This window comes from Hypomesus transpacificus, unplaced genomic scaffold, assembly GCF_021917145.1.
Source record: "Hypomesus transpacificus isolate Combined female unplaced genomic scaffold, fHypTra1 scaffold_473, whole genome shotgun sequence".
NCBI lineage: Eukaryota > Metazoa > Chordata > Actinopteri > Osmeriformes > Osmeridae > Hypomesus > Hypomesus transpacificus.
Window position 1 is genome coordinate 38,416 of NW_025813989.1, and position 14,375 is coordinate 52,790.

At 49.3% G+C, this 14,375-nt stretch overlaps 1 protein-coding gene across 2 annotated transcripts; it reads left to right on the forward strand.

Annotated features, from left to right (window-relative positions):
• The first annotated feature begins 794 nt into the window (after positions 1–794).
• On the forward strand, positions 795–6,820 carry syt4 (synaptotagmin IV). Of its 2 annotated transcripts, none has more exons than XM_047017054.1 (4): positions 795–1,146; positions 3,064–3,965; positions 6,182–6,302; positions 6,464–6,820. In XM_047017054.1, the coding sequence occupies exons 1-4, from the start codon at positions 1,110–1,112 to the stop codon at positions 6,787–6,789; spliced, it is 1,386 nt and encodes a 461-aa protein (XP_046873010.1). In that variant the 5' UTR covers positions 795–1,109; the 3' UTR covers positions 6,790–6,820. The 2 variants fall into 2 exon arrangements, with proteins under 2 accessions (XP_046873010.1, XP_046873011.1); XM_047017055.1 differs by having other exon boundaries at positions 3,067–3,965.
• The last annotated feature ends 7,555 nt before the right edge of the window (positions 6,821–14,375 follow it).

A 14,375-nucleotide genomic window follows, 5' to 3' on the forward strand; every position in this document is an offset into this window, starting at 1 on the left:
GAGGGCAGCACAATCACACAGGTCAGTTGGATTGATTTCAAGTTCAAGTCTCTCCTTATCTCTCTCTTTAATTTTCTGTTTTCAGTCGTCGGCTGAGTTGATATTATCCGAGGCAGTAGAAGTGTGAATCAGTTCACAGTAGTTTTATGCTACACGCCTGTCTCTCTCTCTTTAGCTTTCTCTCTAGCTTTCTCTAGCTTTCTCTTTAGCTCTCTCTCTCTAGCTCTCTCTAGCTCTATCTCACCCCACTGCACAATTTCCTTTCCATACCTTTCACTTTCTCTCTCTTTCCCCTCTTTCATCCAATCATTTTGTTCCCAAGGCTACACCATCGCCCACTGTGTTACCGACTTCTACCGCCAGGTGGCACCGCAGGACTGTAAAATGTTGATCATGTGCACCCGAGGTCGTTAAAGTGGAACTATGGCCACTGTGAATAATACTAGGATCGTTATAGAATATTTTGATAAGTAACTACAACAACCCTCAGAGATTACCAGTTTGGATTCGTCACACACACACACAAAAACAGGTCCAATTCATCGGCAGACGACACATCAATCAGGGAAATTGACTGCCTTGTTGTGCCGTTTCACCGAGGCCGTGATTTTACCGCCGTCCTCGTCACAACTGCGTCAGCGATGAACTCAGCGCGGAAGGGGGGGGGGGTGAGAGATGCTTTGAGGAGAGAGAGAGTAAGGGAGGGGGAGCGGGGTGGTGAGAGATGCTTTGAGGAGAGAGAGAGTAAGGGAGGGGGAGCGGGGTGGGGCTGCCTCAGAAACAATCATAGCGCAGAGTAACAACACGAGCAGGGTGCGAACCGCGAAGGGAAGGTAAACGAGAATCCTTCTGGCGCATGCCATATTTGTGTTCTCTGTAAAGAACACGGCGTTTGAATAATTCAAACCCCATTACAGACAGATTAATTATTGATCATTTTCCAAAATACAAGGCTATTCTCAGTCGCGGAGGTACCGAAAGAAACGGATTTCTGAGGGCTGAATAAGAGAGTCGTGAGCCGGTAGTCAGACCGCAAGAGGGGCAGAAGAAGAAAAGGCGTCTCCGACCGTTTCAGCACCTTGGACAGAGCGCGCAAGCGGGCGGGAAATATGGCTCCAATGGTGGCGGAAGGAACGCAGCAGTTCGGTAAGTAGAAGCCAGCCGCGAGGTCCTAGGGTGACGAGGAGAGAGCGCCGGTCTCCAGGTCTTTAAGATGAGGGCAGATTGTGTTTTTACAGCAGGTGTGTGCTCGGTCTCCCGAAGCCTCATCCATCTGCCCGTGATACCGTTGTCACGTTCTGACTTAATCCAAGCTACGATTTGATATAATTTCATAATAGGCTGTTAGTAATACACTATAATGTTATTAATTTATTAATCAGACGCCTAACGTATTTGTTGGTGTATATTTTAACAAGATCCTGTCTATCAGTTTGACTAGCATAGTTTCGACGTGGCACTTTTCCATCTTTCGGGATTGACGTATTATACCTGTTTCATTTGATTGAATTAGTTTAAGATCGTATGGCCTGTTGGAATCAGGAGTTTTTGCAGGTGTCAGTGTCTGTGTAACAGTTAGTCCCTGCTGTGTGTGCGCGTGGGTGTGTTTTCTGTTTTACCGGGCGCCCTCTCACTGTCGGAAATTTCCAGTTTCATCTCTGGAGTACTTTCACTGCAGGAGAAGGGTGTGTGTGTGTGTGTTTGGGGAGGGGGGGGGGGGGGGGGAGCGAGAGAGGGAGAGATATAGGTGGGGTTGCCTTGGCCTAATGGGAGATTATAGAACCTGCCTTTGTGTCAGGGTACTCCAGGATAGAGAAAAAGCCTGTTAGATTCATAGATTACACACAACACACACACAACACACACAGCACACACACACACACACAACACACACAGCACACACACACGCACGCACGTTCCCTCAAATCCAAATCCAGCCAGATTCATCAGTAGCAATCTACGAGCTCCAGATCTTATCTATTTTATGTTCTATTTCGTAGAGAACATGAAAACGGAGTGTACTGTACACAGTACCCAGGTCAGTGTTTACCTGGAGCATCACAGAGCCTGGGCCTCATCTTGACGTTCGGCAGTGCGCTCGGCCTGTTGTGAAGAGCTTAGTCAGAGCAACATCAGTGTTTCTCATGACTCATCAGATGCTACTAACGATGTGGGTAGTGCCCATCCTCGCCTCCGCCCCTCTGTGCTGCCCTGGCCTCGCCTCCGCCCCTCTGTGCTGCCCTGGCCTCGCCTCCGCCCCTCTGTGCTGCCCTGGCCTCGCCTCCACCTCTCTGTGCTGCCCTGGCCTCGCCTCCACCCCTCTGTGCAGTTGCTGAGAGAAATTCATATATGATCTATGACTGTATTCGGCAGTCATGAGATTTGATCAGTCTGGTTTATCCAAAGTAGAAGACAGAACAGCACATTTGAACCTGTAACTTACTGATCTGCTGTCAAATGCTCTTACCATTGAGTTACACCCTCCCCTGTCTGTCTGTCTGTCTGTCTGTCTGTCTGTCTGACTGCTTGCCTGTCTGCCTGCCTGCCTGTCTGTCTGTCTGGTGTCCGCCTCTAGACAACTTGTCACATATGGCTCACAGCTGTCAGCAGAACTACAATAGAACCACAACAGAACTACAATAGAACCACCACAGAACTACAATAGAACCACCACTACAACTCCAATGGTACTGTGATAGAACTACAATATACTTCAGTTGAACTTTCATAGAAACACTATGATCAACTAGATGGTGTCTAGGAAATGAAGTTAGGAGATGAGGAGGTAAGGAGACAGGGAGGTAAGGCGATGAGGAGGTAAGGAGGCTACAGGCTGGCAATGTTGGGTGTGTTTGTCAGGTTGACGAATTACTAAACCTGACAGCAACAGGAGGGCAGAACTGAGATCATGATTTATTCATTGTTGTTTGTTTTTGTTCCCTCTCTTCCCCCCTCTCCCCCTCCTCTCCCCCTACCCCTCCCCCCCCCCCCCCCCCCCTCTCTCCCTCCCCCCCCCCCCCCTCCCCCCCCTCCCCCCCTCTCCCCCTCCCCTTCCCCCTGTAGCAGAGTTCCCGGTGAGCGTGGCGGTGGTGAGTGTGTTCGGCCTGGTCTTCAGCTTCTCCATCTTCGCCTGGATCTGCTGCCAGCGCAAGAAGACCCCCAAGACCCCGCCCTACAAGTTCGTGCACATGCTCAAAGGCGTCGACATTTACCCAGAAGGCCTCAGCGCCAACAAGAAAAAGTTCGCCGCCTCCGCAGCAGAGACCAAGTCGGACAGCAACGACCCCAAGATCGACGTCAACGGCAACTGCAGGCAGGCCTCCAGTCCACCAGGGGGCAGAACTAGTCTCCACCTGGACCTGGATAAGAGGGACCTGAACGGGAACTTCACCAAGCCCAACCACACCCAAAACCTCAACCAGAACCAGAACCAGAAGGTCCGCAGTTCCCCGGATCTAGAAGTCCCGTCCCCCCACCCTACCCTCGCCCTTGCCTCCCCCTGTGGAAGCAGCTTCTCCAGCCAGGCCCCCACGCCGGCCCTGGACCGACCCCAGGACGAGGCCTCCGAGGCCGGCCTGGGGACGCTGTCCTTCTCCCTGGACTACCAGGAGGACAAGAAGGCCCTGGTGGTGCACATCAAGCAGGCCCATGGCCTGACCCCCACTGACGAGCAGTCGCTGACCTCTGACCCCTACATCAAGCTGACCCTGCTGCCGGAGAAGAAGCACCGGGTCAAGACCCGCGTGCTCCGCAAGACGCTCGACCCCGCCTTCGACGAGACCTTCAGCTTCTACGGCGTGCCGTTGGCGGGCGTCCCCGGGCTGTCCCTGCACTTCAACGTCCTGAGCTTCGACAGGTTCTCCCGCGACGAGGTCATCGGGGAGACCCTCGTCCCGTTGGCCGGGATCGACCTATCGGAGGGGCGCGTCCTCATGACCCGGGAGATTATCAAGAGGAACGTGAGGGTGAGTGAGGCCACATCCTACATCATCCTCCACACCCTCATCATCCTGCATCATCCTCCACACCCTCATCATCCTGCATCATCCTCCACACCTACATCATCCTGCATCATCCTCCACACCCTCATCATCCTGCATCATCCTCCACACCCTCATCATCCTGCATCATCCTCCACACCCTCATCATCCTGCATCATCCTCCACACCCTCATCATCCTGCATCATCCTCCACACCCTCATCCCCCTGCATCATCCTCCACATCCTCGTCCTCTTCCTCCACATCCTCTCTTATTTAGAGGGTTCTCCCATTAAGACGGAACGGAAGCTCCGGAACATTCAGATGTGCCGTCTGTGCTCCGGAACATTCAGATGTGCCGTCTGGGCTACGGAACATTCAGATGTGCCGTCTAGGCTACGGAACATTCAGATGTGCCGTCTGAGCTCCGGAACATTCAGATGTGCCGTCTGTGCTCCGGAACATTCAGATGTGCCGTCTGGGCAGTGGAACAGGAAACCATCCTGAGAGTAGCTAGCCGCACTATGGATTTTACACTTATCAGATCAGATTTCAGCCGCAGTATTACTGGGGTGTGTGTGAGTGATGCTTGCCTGTGTGTGGCTGCATGAGGCACAGGAATTGGTTGTTTTGAGTTTTAATTGAACTAACTAACTCACACCTGGATTGTCATGACAACAGATTTGAAATATGATTACAATAGACTCGTAGTTAAACTACAGTTACGCTGTGATAGAATCAGAAACAGACTCAGAGCAAAGTGTGCTGTGTAGCTAGATGGTGCTTGTGTTTGGGTGTGTGTGTGTGCATCCTTGTGTGTGTGTGTGTGTCGTGTGTGTGTGTCCTATGTGTGTGTGTGTCCTATGTGGGTCTCTGTGTTTACAGGGTGGGGCTCGTTCCTGGACCTGGTTAAGAATGAGGAGCTGTGTGCGTGTGCATGTGTAAGAGAGAGAGAGAGAGAGAGAATGTGTGTCTGAGAGAAAGTGTGTGTGTGTATAATGGCGTGCATTGTGTGTGTGTCTGAGTGTGTGTGTGTGTGTGAGTGTGCAGCAGCTACTGAGCAGGTCGATATCTCATAGGCAGACAGAGCAGCATCAGCCAGCGCCTCTCTCCTGGACCTGAGACCCCAGGGACCAGTCACAACAGAGGCAGGAAATGACTGTGTGTGTGTGTGTGTGTGTGTGTGTGTGTGTATCAAGGGTGTGAAGAAACTGTATTTAGCTGGAAGCAAAGCCAAGTGAGCTTCTCCAGAAAGCAATATTTGTGTTTTTCATGCAAATTGGATTCAGAGTCTCTAAGTGTCTTCTGCCCCGATGCTAACAGAGTCTTTATGCAGTCGAGCAACACACCCACTACAGCTGCTACACACTGCACAGCACACCACAAAGACAAAGGGTCATATCATATACATATATATATATATATATTTATATTATATAGATGTAATATAATATAGAAATACTTGTTTATTTGGACATGTAGATTATCTATAGCATGTGTATGCAAACTGTTTATACGGTATATCTGTGTAGTAGGATACATAGATGGTGTAAATACATATTTAATAAAGGCATCTAATATATGATCCCAACATCTTTTTTCGGGCTCTATCTCTTTGGTCCATCTCTTCCTCTCCTGCTTTCTTTCTTTCTTGTTCATCCGTCCTTCTCTCCCTCCTCCATCTCTCTCCTCCATCTTTCCTCCTGTCTCTCTCTCCATCGCTCTCCTTCGCCTCTCCATCTCCTCCTGTCTCCCCTCTCCATCTCTCTCTCCTCCTCTCTCTCTCTCCAAGTCATCTGCAGCCAGTACCATCCTCCACTCATCTCTCTCAGTGTAAATATCACTTCATCATCGTAATCTCTGCATGAGCCCTCTCGCTAAGCTGTCAGTGACACCACACAGGGAGCTCATCACCATGGTGACGAGGTGTATAGTGAGGTTGTGGTCTCGTGGGTCTGAGCTTGTTGGTGCAGCTGAGGCTGCTGGGTAATAAGAAGTGTGATGGTGGATCCTCCCCGACTCCTGAGAAGGAGGGGGGAGGAGAGGAAGGGTGAGGAATGAATCTATGAAGTTCTTATTTGTCTTTCTTTCTTTCCCTCCCTCTCTCTCTCTCTCTCTCTCTCTCTCTCTCTCTCTCTCTCTCTCTCTCTCTCTCTCTCTCTCTCTCTCTCCCTCCCTCCCTCCCTCCCTCCCTCCCTGTAGAAGGCAGTAGGCAGAGGGGAGCTGCTTCTGTCTCTGTGCTACCAGTCCACCAGCAGCACTCTGACCCTGGTGGTGCTTAAGGCCCGCCATCTTCCCAAGACTGACAACCACGGACCAACAGGTACACACACACATACACACACAACCACGGACCAACAGGTACACACACACATACACACACAACCACGGACCCACAGGTACACACACACATAATGATTGTTTAATGTAAAGCTAGTGCTGTGAATTCACTTTCTTGAACCCCTCCCCCCTCCACCACCCCAGACCCCTACGTGAAGGTGAATCTGTACCAGGGCAAGAAGCGCGTGTGCAAGAAGAAGACCCACGTCAAGAAGTGCTCCCCTAACCCCGTGTTCAACGAGCTGTTTGTGTTCGACGTGCCGTGGGAGGCGGGCCTGAGGGACGCCAGCGTGGAGCTGCTGCTGCTGGACTCGGAGCGGGGAGGGGCTGGGGGGCCGCCCGCCGCCACGCCCGTCCTGGGCCGCCTGCTCCTGGGTTCGGCCGCGCCGGGGACCCCCGGGGAACACTGGAGGGAGATCAGCGACCACCCCCGACGCCAGATCGCCAAGTGGCACGCCCTCTCTGACTAGCGCCGCGCGGGGGGGGAGGGAGCGTTTTTTGCGGGCGTGGCTTGGGGCACTGGGGGAATCCAATGAACTATCTCCCTGAGGGTGGCGGGGTGGGAGGGGGTGGGGGTGGGGGGGGTGGTGATTAAACGTGATGTCATTTACCAATCAGTCAGTCAGTCTTTGGGGTGATTATGGTTTGAGAAGGGGGTGAGGGGTAGAGGGAGAGGGGGGTGATGGAGGTAATGGGGGGGGGGGGGGGAGGAGAATGACCCTGCCCAACCTCCTGGCTTAACGCGAATCCAAAGACTGCCCGGGCAACGCAGCTCTCTCCATGGCAACGGGCCGATGATCGCCACGGCAACCGTGTGCATTGCAGAATGTCTTAACTGTTCCTCTTCTTCTAGTACCTTCGCATAGCAGTCGTCCATGGCAACCACAAACACCTGTTAATACTACCGCTGTAAAACGTGGATTATTACCAAACCTTTATTTTGTAAAAGATTTATCAAAAAAAATCTTCCTGTTTTGATTGCTTCTTGTGAGTCTGTTTTGTAAGTAAAAGTGATGTTTCATAAAGTCATTATATCAGGGGAAGAAGACCTAGATTTAGCGGCTGTAGATAGCACGAAAGAAGGGCACAGAGTGTGTGTGCACGTGTGTGTTGGAAAGTGTGTGTGTGTGTGTGGTGCAGATAGACATGAGGAAGATGAGAAGCTGACCAGACAGTGAGGGTTTCTCTGGGAGCACAAAGGCAGACTGACATGTACATGTACCTTCTATAAAACATGGCAAGTTCTGACTAAACAGAAAAATGTGTGTGTGTGCTTTATTTCATGGTCCAACTGTGTGTGGACGTGTGTGTGTGTGTGTGTGCGCGCGCATGCATCTGTGGTGTGTCCATACTCGCCTGTGTGTGTCTGTACGCGTGCATGCATGTGGGGTGCAGCGATTTCACACAAAACAGAACCTTGGAAAAACCTTTCAGGAGGTTCCGGAACCTTCTTGAAGAATCCGTCCTGTCCTGAGAGCCCCTTGAGGGTGACATCATCGGCGTGCGGCCAGGATGATGTCATAATAGCAGATTGGCCGTGTTCCAGGAGGCCTTTTGGGCGGGTGACATCATCTGGAATGGTTCTAATACAGCTAAGTGCTTCTCTGAGTGGGCTGAGCTTGAATGGAGCTCTCTCTCCATTTCTCTCTCTCTCCATCTCTCTCTCTCTCTCCCCCTGTCTCTCCCTCTCTCTCCCTCCATCTTTCAGAACGTTGCATCAGCGTAGTGCAGCGGAGTTCAGGTGCTCAGGGAGGCTGAAACAGAATTCTATTCTAGAATCTTCTGTGTCATCCTCTGTAATGTCATCCCAGGAGAAATACCCACCACTCTGCTTTAAAAGGCAGGAACACCTACTCACACACACAATACACATGTGCATGTGAAACGCACGTGTGCACACACACACGCACATACTGCAGAGGAAAATGTCCCATTAAAAAAACTTTGACTTGCGGTATCTTCTGTTTAGTGATACCCCACTCCATACACACACAGACACACACAGACACACACAGACACACACTCACAGACACACACACAGACACACACACACAGAGAGACACAGACACACACAGAGAGACACACACACGTTGGGGTAACATCAGTCTTCTTACAAAGGTCACGTCAACATGTCCCTCGAGAGTAGGAGACGAGCGAGAAACGTGACTGCTGAAGACAAGATAAGGTGTGTGTGTGCGTGTGTGTGAGTGTGTGTGTGAGTGTGTGTGTGAGTGACGCAGGTTGAGCCAGGAGTATGACAGCTGTAGAGATGGGGCCAAATGCAAAAGAACATTTCTAATGAGGCACCAAGCTGCTCAAGGCTAGTCATCCCTTCTGTTGTTGTTTGTGTGTGTGTGTGTGTGTGTGTGTGTCGGTGTGTGAGTGTGTGTGTGTTTCAGCTTTCTCTTCATTGTTTATGTCACACAAACACCATGCAGAAGGAGAGAGAGGAGATGCTATTTAGCTAGAGCAGTATTTCACTGGCTGTGTCTCTGGGGATTAACACACACACACACACACACACACACAGTGAGGCAGAGCTAATATATACAGAATAAGAGGAAATGAGAAAATAAATCACCAGATTTTACATTATAACCGAGAGAAGGCTGAAGGAAATATAGAGATGTTTACAGCTCAACAGCTGAAAGAAAAAGAAAAAAGAAGGGTAGATGAGTTAGAGGAAGAGAGGGAAAGAAGGAATGAAAAGATGGAGGGAAAGAGAGGAGAAAGGGAAGATAAAACAAACGCACCCCTCCAAGACACCGAGCCAGACATCACAATAGCACTCAGTGCTGGGACGGTGACATCACAGCAATCAGACTATTCATTCACAATTATGTCATAATAGGATTCATTCCATTATGATGTACAATTCTATATTCTACTGGATGACATCACAACAGGCAGACTGTCAGGTCAGGACTAGAAGGTGGAACAGCTTTGTGAAGATGACCAGACCTCTTGAGGCTGGCATTTACATAACCTTTCAGAATGAAGAACACACTGGACCTTGAGGCAGGTTTACCCTGAGGGGGCGGGGGAGAGAGGCAGAGGGAGGGGGACAAAGAGAGGAAAGGAGAGGGAAAGGGAATCAGGTGGCTAAACGGTGAGGGAATTGGACTAGTGATCAGAAGGTTGCTGGATCGATTCCCTGCAGTGGCCAAAAATGATGTTGTCAAGGCACTTCACCTTACTTACCTTTGGGAGAATGTCCCTGTACTTACTGTAAGTCGCTCTGGATAAGAGCGTCTACTAAATGTAAAATGTAGAAAGGAGGTGAGAGACATGGAGAGAGAGAATAAATAATGTATGTGATACATGAGTTAGTGTGCATGTGTGTTTGGTGTGTGTGCACGTATGTGTGTATGTGGGTACGTGCTTGTGTGTATGTGTCTGTGTATGATTGCATTACTTTATAATATCATGTCAGAGGAGTTAAAAACGGTGCCCAGGTGCACTCTGGGATAGGGAAGGTGAGTCATAGTTTGTGACCTTCAAACAGCGAGACAATTAATCAATCTTAACCTTCTAACGGAACACACACACACGTTTAAACACAGGCCTGCACAGCCCAAACAAATAAAGAAAAGCAATTCACACACACACACACACACTCCTTTGACAGCTGAGCAGATTGACTGAGTATGGCTGCAGTGAGGCCCGTGAGGTCATCACGTAACGACCGTGCACCACCAGACACCGCCTCGACCACGGAGCCACAGAATATCCAATGAGCCCGAAAGACTCGTTTTACCCAGCAGCCAATCGGAGCAGAGCACCGGGGCGTCCCAGCCAATTGGGTGTTCCAGGGGTCACCATGGCAACGGTATGAAGGCCGTGGGTGTCTATGACTGGGATATAAACATTACTTTAGGGGTAGCTGGAGGGAGGAGAGAGAGAGAGAACAAAAGCTTCCAGCTTTGTTATAAAACTTATTTTCCTTGAACAATTACTGAGGATTTGATCTTGATCTGTGTGTGTGTGCTTGCGTGTGTGCGTTTGTGTGTCCATGTTTGCATGTGTGCGCGTGTGTGGGTATAAGAGAGAAAACGCGTGTGAGTGTGTGTGATAAAATCCACCGTTCCTCTGTGATCTGTTACCTTGAGACCGCCTCTGTCACCATGGAGATGGAGTGTACAGATGATGGAGAGAGGGAAGGAGAGACGGATGCAGGAGAGGAAGCAAGAGGAAGGATAGAGGGAATGAGAAGGGTTGATGGAGAGAGGGAAGACAAAGGGAGTGATGACTCACTCTCCTTTTTCACTGCCTCTCTTTCCCCCTCCCTTTCTCTCCCTCCCTTTCTCTCCCTCCCTTTCTCCCTCCCTTTCTCCCTCCCTCCTTCCCTCTCTCTCTCCATTTCTTTCACGTGTCTCTTTTCTGTCACGTTTGCGGTATGCTTCGTAATGTTTGAAATATCTCTTCACATGCCAACAAACACAATTTGGAGACAGAGAGATGGAGAGATAGCGATAGAGAGAGAGAGATGGAGAGATAGAGAGATGGAAAGAGAGATAGAGAGGGAGAGAAACAGTAGGAGAAGGAGAACAGATATGACAGAGTATGACTAAGTTGTGCTTGTCACCTCAGTAGCAGCTACCGTCTGGACTAAGGAGATGGAGAGAGTGTGTGGAAGAGAGGAGAGGAGAGCAGGCTTGAATGGCATAGCACAGGAGAGGGAGGAAAAAGAGAGAGAGAGAGAGAGAGGGAGAGAGAGAGAGAGAGAGAGAGAGGGAGAGAGAGAGAGATAGAGAGAGAGATAGAGATAGGAAAGGGAAAACAAATAATGTTTAGTATGAGAGGCCGTCTAGGGCGTAACTCCAGCCAGGCCGTGTGTTAGGGACCTTACTCTTGTGATTAATAAAAGGTTCACTGGAAACATAAAGACATTTGACAATATCATCATACATGGCACAGAGCTTTTCAGCATGATCCGTGCATAGTATAGTTAAGGATTTTCTTTCCATCCATCTAACCCCAGGCCTCTTACTTTCCCCATCTTTCTTTGTCCACCTCTCTCTCCATCTCTCTTTCTCCATCTCTCTCTCTCCATCTCTCTCTCTCCATCTCTCTCTCTCCATCTCTCTCTCTCCGCCTCTCCCTCTCCATCTCTTATTCTCCACCTCTCTCTCTCTCCACCTATCTCTCCATCTCTCTCTCTCCAACTCTCTCTCTCTCCGCCTCTCTTTCTCCACCTCTCTCTCTCTCTCCACCTCTCTCTCCATCTCTCTTTCCCCATCTCTCTTTCTCCACCTCTCTCTCCATCTCTCTCTCTCCATCTCTCTCTCTCCGCCTCTCTTCCTCAACCGCTCTCTCTCTCCACCTCTCTCTCCATCTCTCTTTCCCCATCTCTCTCTCTCCACCTCTCTCACGCCATCTCTCTCTCGCCATCTCTCTCTCTCCACCTCTCTCTCTCCACCTCTCTCTCTCCACCTCTCCTCTCTCTTTCTCCATCTCTCTCTTTCTCCACCTGTCTCTCTCTACGCCTCTCCCTCTCCATCTCTCTCTCCCTCTCTGTCTCCTCTTTCCCCCCACACCACATTGATCCATCCTTCTCTCCTATCTTCTCTCTCTCCTCCCTCCTCCCCCTCTCCATCATTTCGCTCAGTAGCCAGCGTATTCCCCACAGAGTGGAACATTTTGTCATGCACACACACACACACACACCTTGACCCCTGACCTCTATGATATCTATCTTTGAACTGCAGAGAGCTGATCTCTCCATCACACACCCTCCATCGATCCACTGCTTCTCTGCTCTCTGCTTCTTTTGATCTCCATTTCTCCTTCGCCTTTCGGCAAACCACCATTTGGCACACACATACACACACACATACACATACACACACACACACACACATACACACACATACACACACACATACACACACACAATCACACACACAGACACACAATCTCTTTCTGTAGTTGGAAGTGACCTTTGTAAAGGACACAGAATGTCTAATGACCCTTCATTGCTTGATGCAGTATTATGAACGACCACACACACACACACACTGTCCGATACAGACACACACACACACTGTCCGACACACACACACTGTAAGCACACTCTCACACAGACATACTGTTGGTCTCTTCCTGTTGACAGTGAATCATGATTCAGGTTCATCTCAACTAAACCATCTGCTTATTTGACTCCTCACTGGTTGGAGAGACATGGTGTACGTGTGTGTGGGTAAGAGATGATGTGTATATGTGTGTGAGAGAGATGGTGTGTAAGAGAGGATGTGTGTGTGAGAGAGAGAGATGATGTGTTTGTATGTGAGACATGGTGTGTGTTTATAAGAGACAGATGGTGTGTGTGTGTGTTTGATTCCAGCCCCTCATTGAGCTGCTGCCCTAACTGTTAAGAAAACAAACACACACACACACACTCACACACACACACAGGGAAACACTCCAACGATCCTTTCCTTGTAATTTCATCGATCACAGAAGGTCTGAGTCAAACCCTGGAAAGGGATATAATGAACACACACATACACACACACGTTGTCAATAAGGATCCAAACGACTGCTAGATGTGATCATACTAGACAGGTCAGGGACACTCCCGCATTTCAATAGTGGCTCCCTGACGACAGCAAATGCTTTACAATCTCCCGGAAATCGGGGATTTTGTTTTTCGAGTGAAAAGAAAGAGGGTGTAGGTGCTGGTTGAGGGGGTACTTCATGCGTCCGGATTGCGTCCCGGGGGGGGGACGCAATCCGGACGCAGGTGCAGATGCAGGTTGGGATGTCTGTCATACTCTGAATGTTTCATAAAATAGGGAGGGAGGAGAAGGAGCAGTGAGGGGAGGCAAGAATTCAGCAGTGTGTGTATAAATTAGGGCTGTCATAGTTATAATCTCATTTTAACGCGACAAAAAAAATAGTGCCGTTAACGCAGGTTTCTTTTTGACCCTGGGAATCACCTGTCGTCGTCACATTTCGACTGCCGACCGTAGCTGAATGATGGAGAGAGGGATTTTAGATGGGAAGTTCCATTTCAAAAAGTTCCGAGATGGCTTGGTTGACAAAACTAAGGCTGTGTGTACTGATTGTCAGGCTGAGTTTAGTTATCACAGGAGTACTTCCAGGCTAAACTATGACATGCAAGCAAAGCACACAGCTAGCAGCGTTAGCGGTAGCAGCGTTAGCGGTAGCAGCGTTAGCGGTAGCAGCGTTAGCGGTAGCAGCGTTAGAGGTGGCGGCAGCAGCGGCAGCGTTCGTTACGGTAATATATGCAGGGGTGGACTGGGTTGGGATTTGTCCAAAATACCGGCCCACTTCCATCACCAACCGGCCCTCTGACATCGTCAGCATCTCATATTATTTCACATGTCATCTTGAATAAGTATAAATTGCTGTAAGACCTTTTGTAGTCTAGAATCACTGACTGAGGTTTATACTGCTCCTCGCGATCTGTATTCACACTCAATTGTGTCACACGCCAATTTTTCAAAAGATTTCTGACGTGTCTTCTGAAATGTGTTCTTGATGTCGAGGGAATGGGGGTGTTTCATTAATTATATTATTATTTGTGTTTTTGTTGTTGTTAATAATAATTGCTCTGACTTGCAGAAGAAAATATTTGACACATGGCACTGATAATTCAACCAGATACAAAGTATCTATTCAATTTATGTGTGTGTGGGGGGGGGGGGGGGGGGGGGGGGGGGGGGAGGAGGGGTGTAAGAGAGAGAGAGAGAGTCTGTGTTTGAGCATATATGCTCTCTAGCTGTGTTTAATCTCTTACCGGTCTGTTGAACTAACAGACATCCCAGAATGTAAACACACACCGTAGGATCTGAATCCTGGTTATCAGTTACAGTTTGTTGTTTGTGCTAAACAAGTTGTGAATTAGTTGTAACATTAAAACAGGAGATCATGACTTACTCTGTGCTTAAAGTGATACTTGAGCTCCAGCGGTTTGCACTGTGGATGAACGAAACTTTCTGAAGACGTTGTAGCAGAATCACGTGAACAATTCCAGGATATGCTTTATTTTCATTGGTTATTGCGTAAAATCTTACCCAGATACAATAGTGCT

Bases quoted from the DNA above. Each gene is read 5' to 3' on its own strand.
- syt4 (XM_047017054.1), top strand. From the start codon at position 1,110: ATGGCTCCAATGGTGGCGGAAGGAACGCAGCAGTTCG. The intron at 1,147-3,063 runs GTAAGTAGAAGC...TTCCCCCTGTAG, and splicing joins GGAAGGAACGCAGCAGTTCG to CAGAGTTCCCGGTGAGCGTG. The intron at 6,303-6,463 runs GTACACACACAC...CCACCACCCCAG, and splicing joins TGACAACCACGGACCAACAG to ACCCCTACGTGAAGGTGAAT.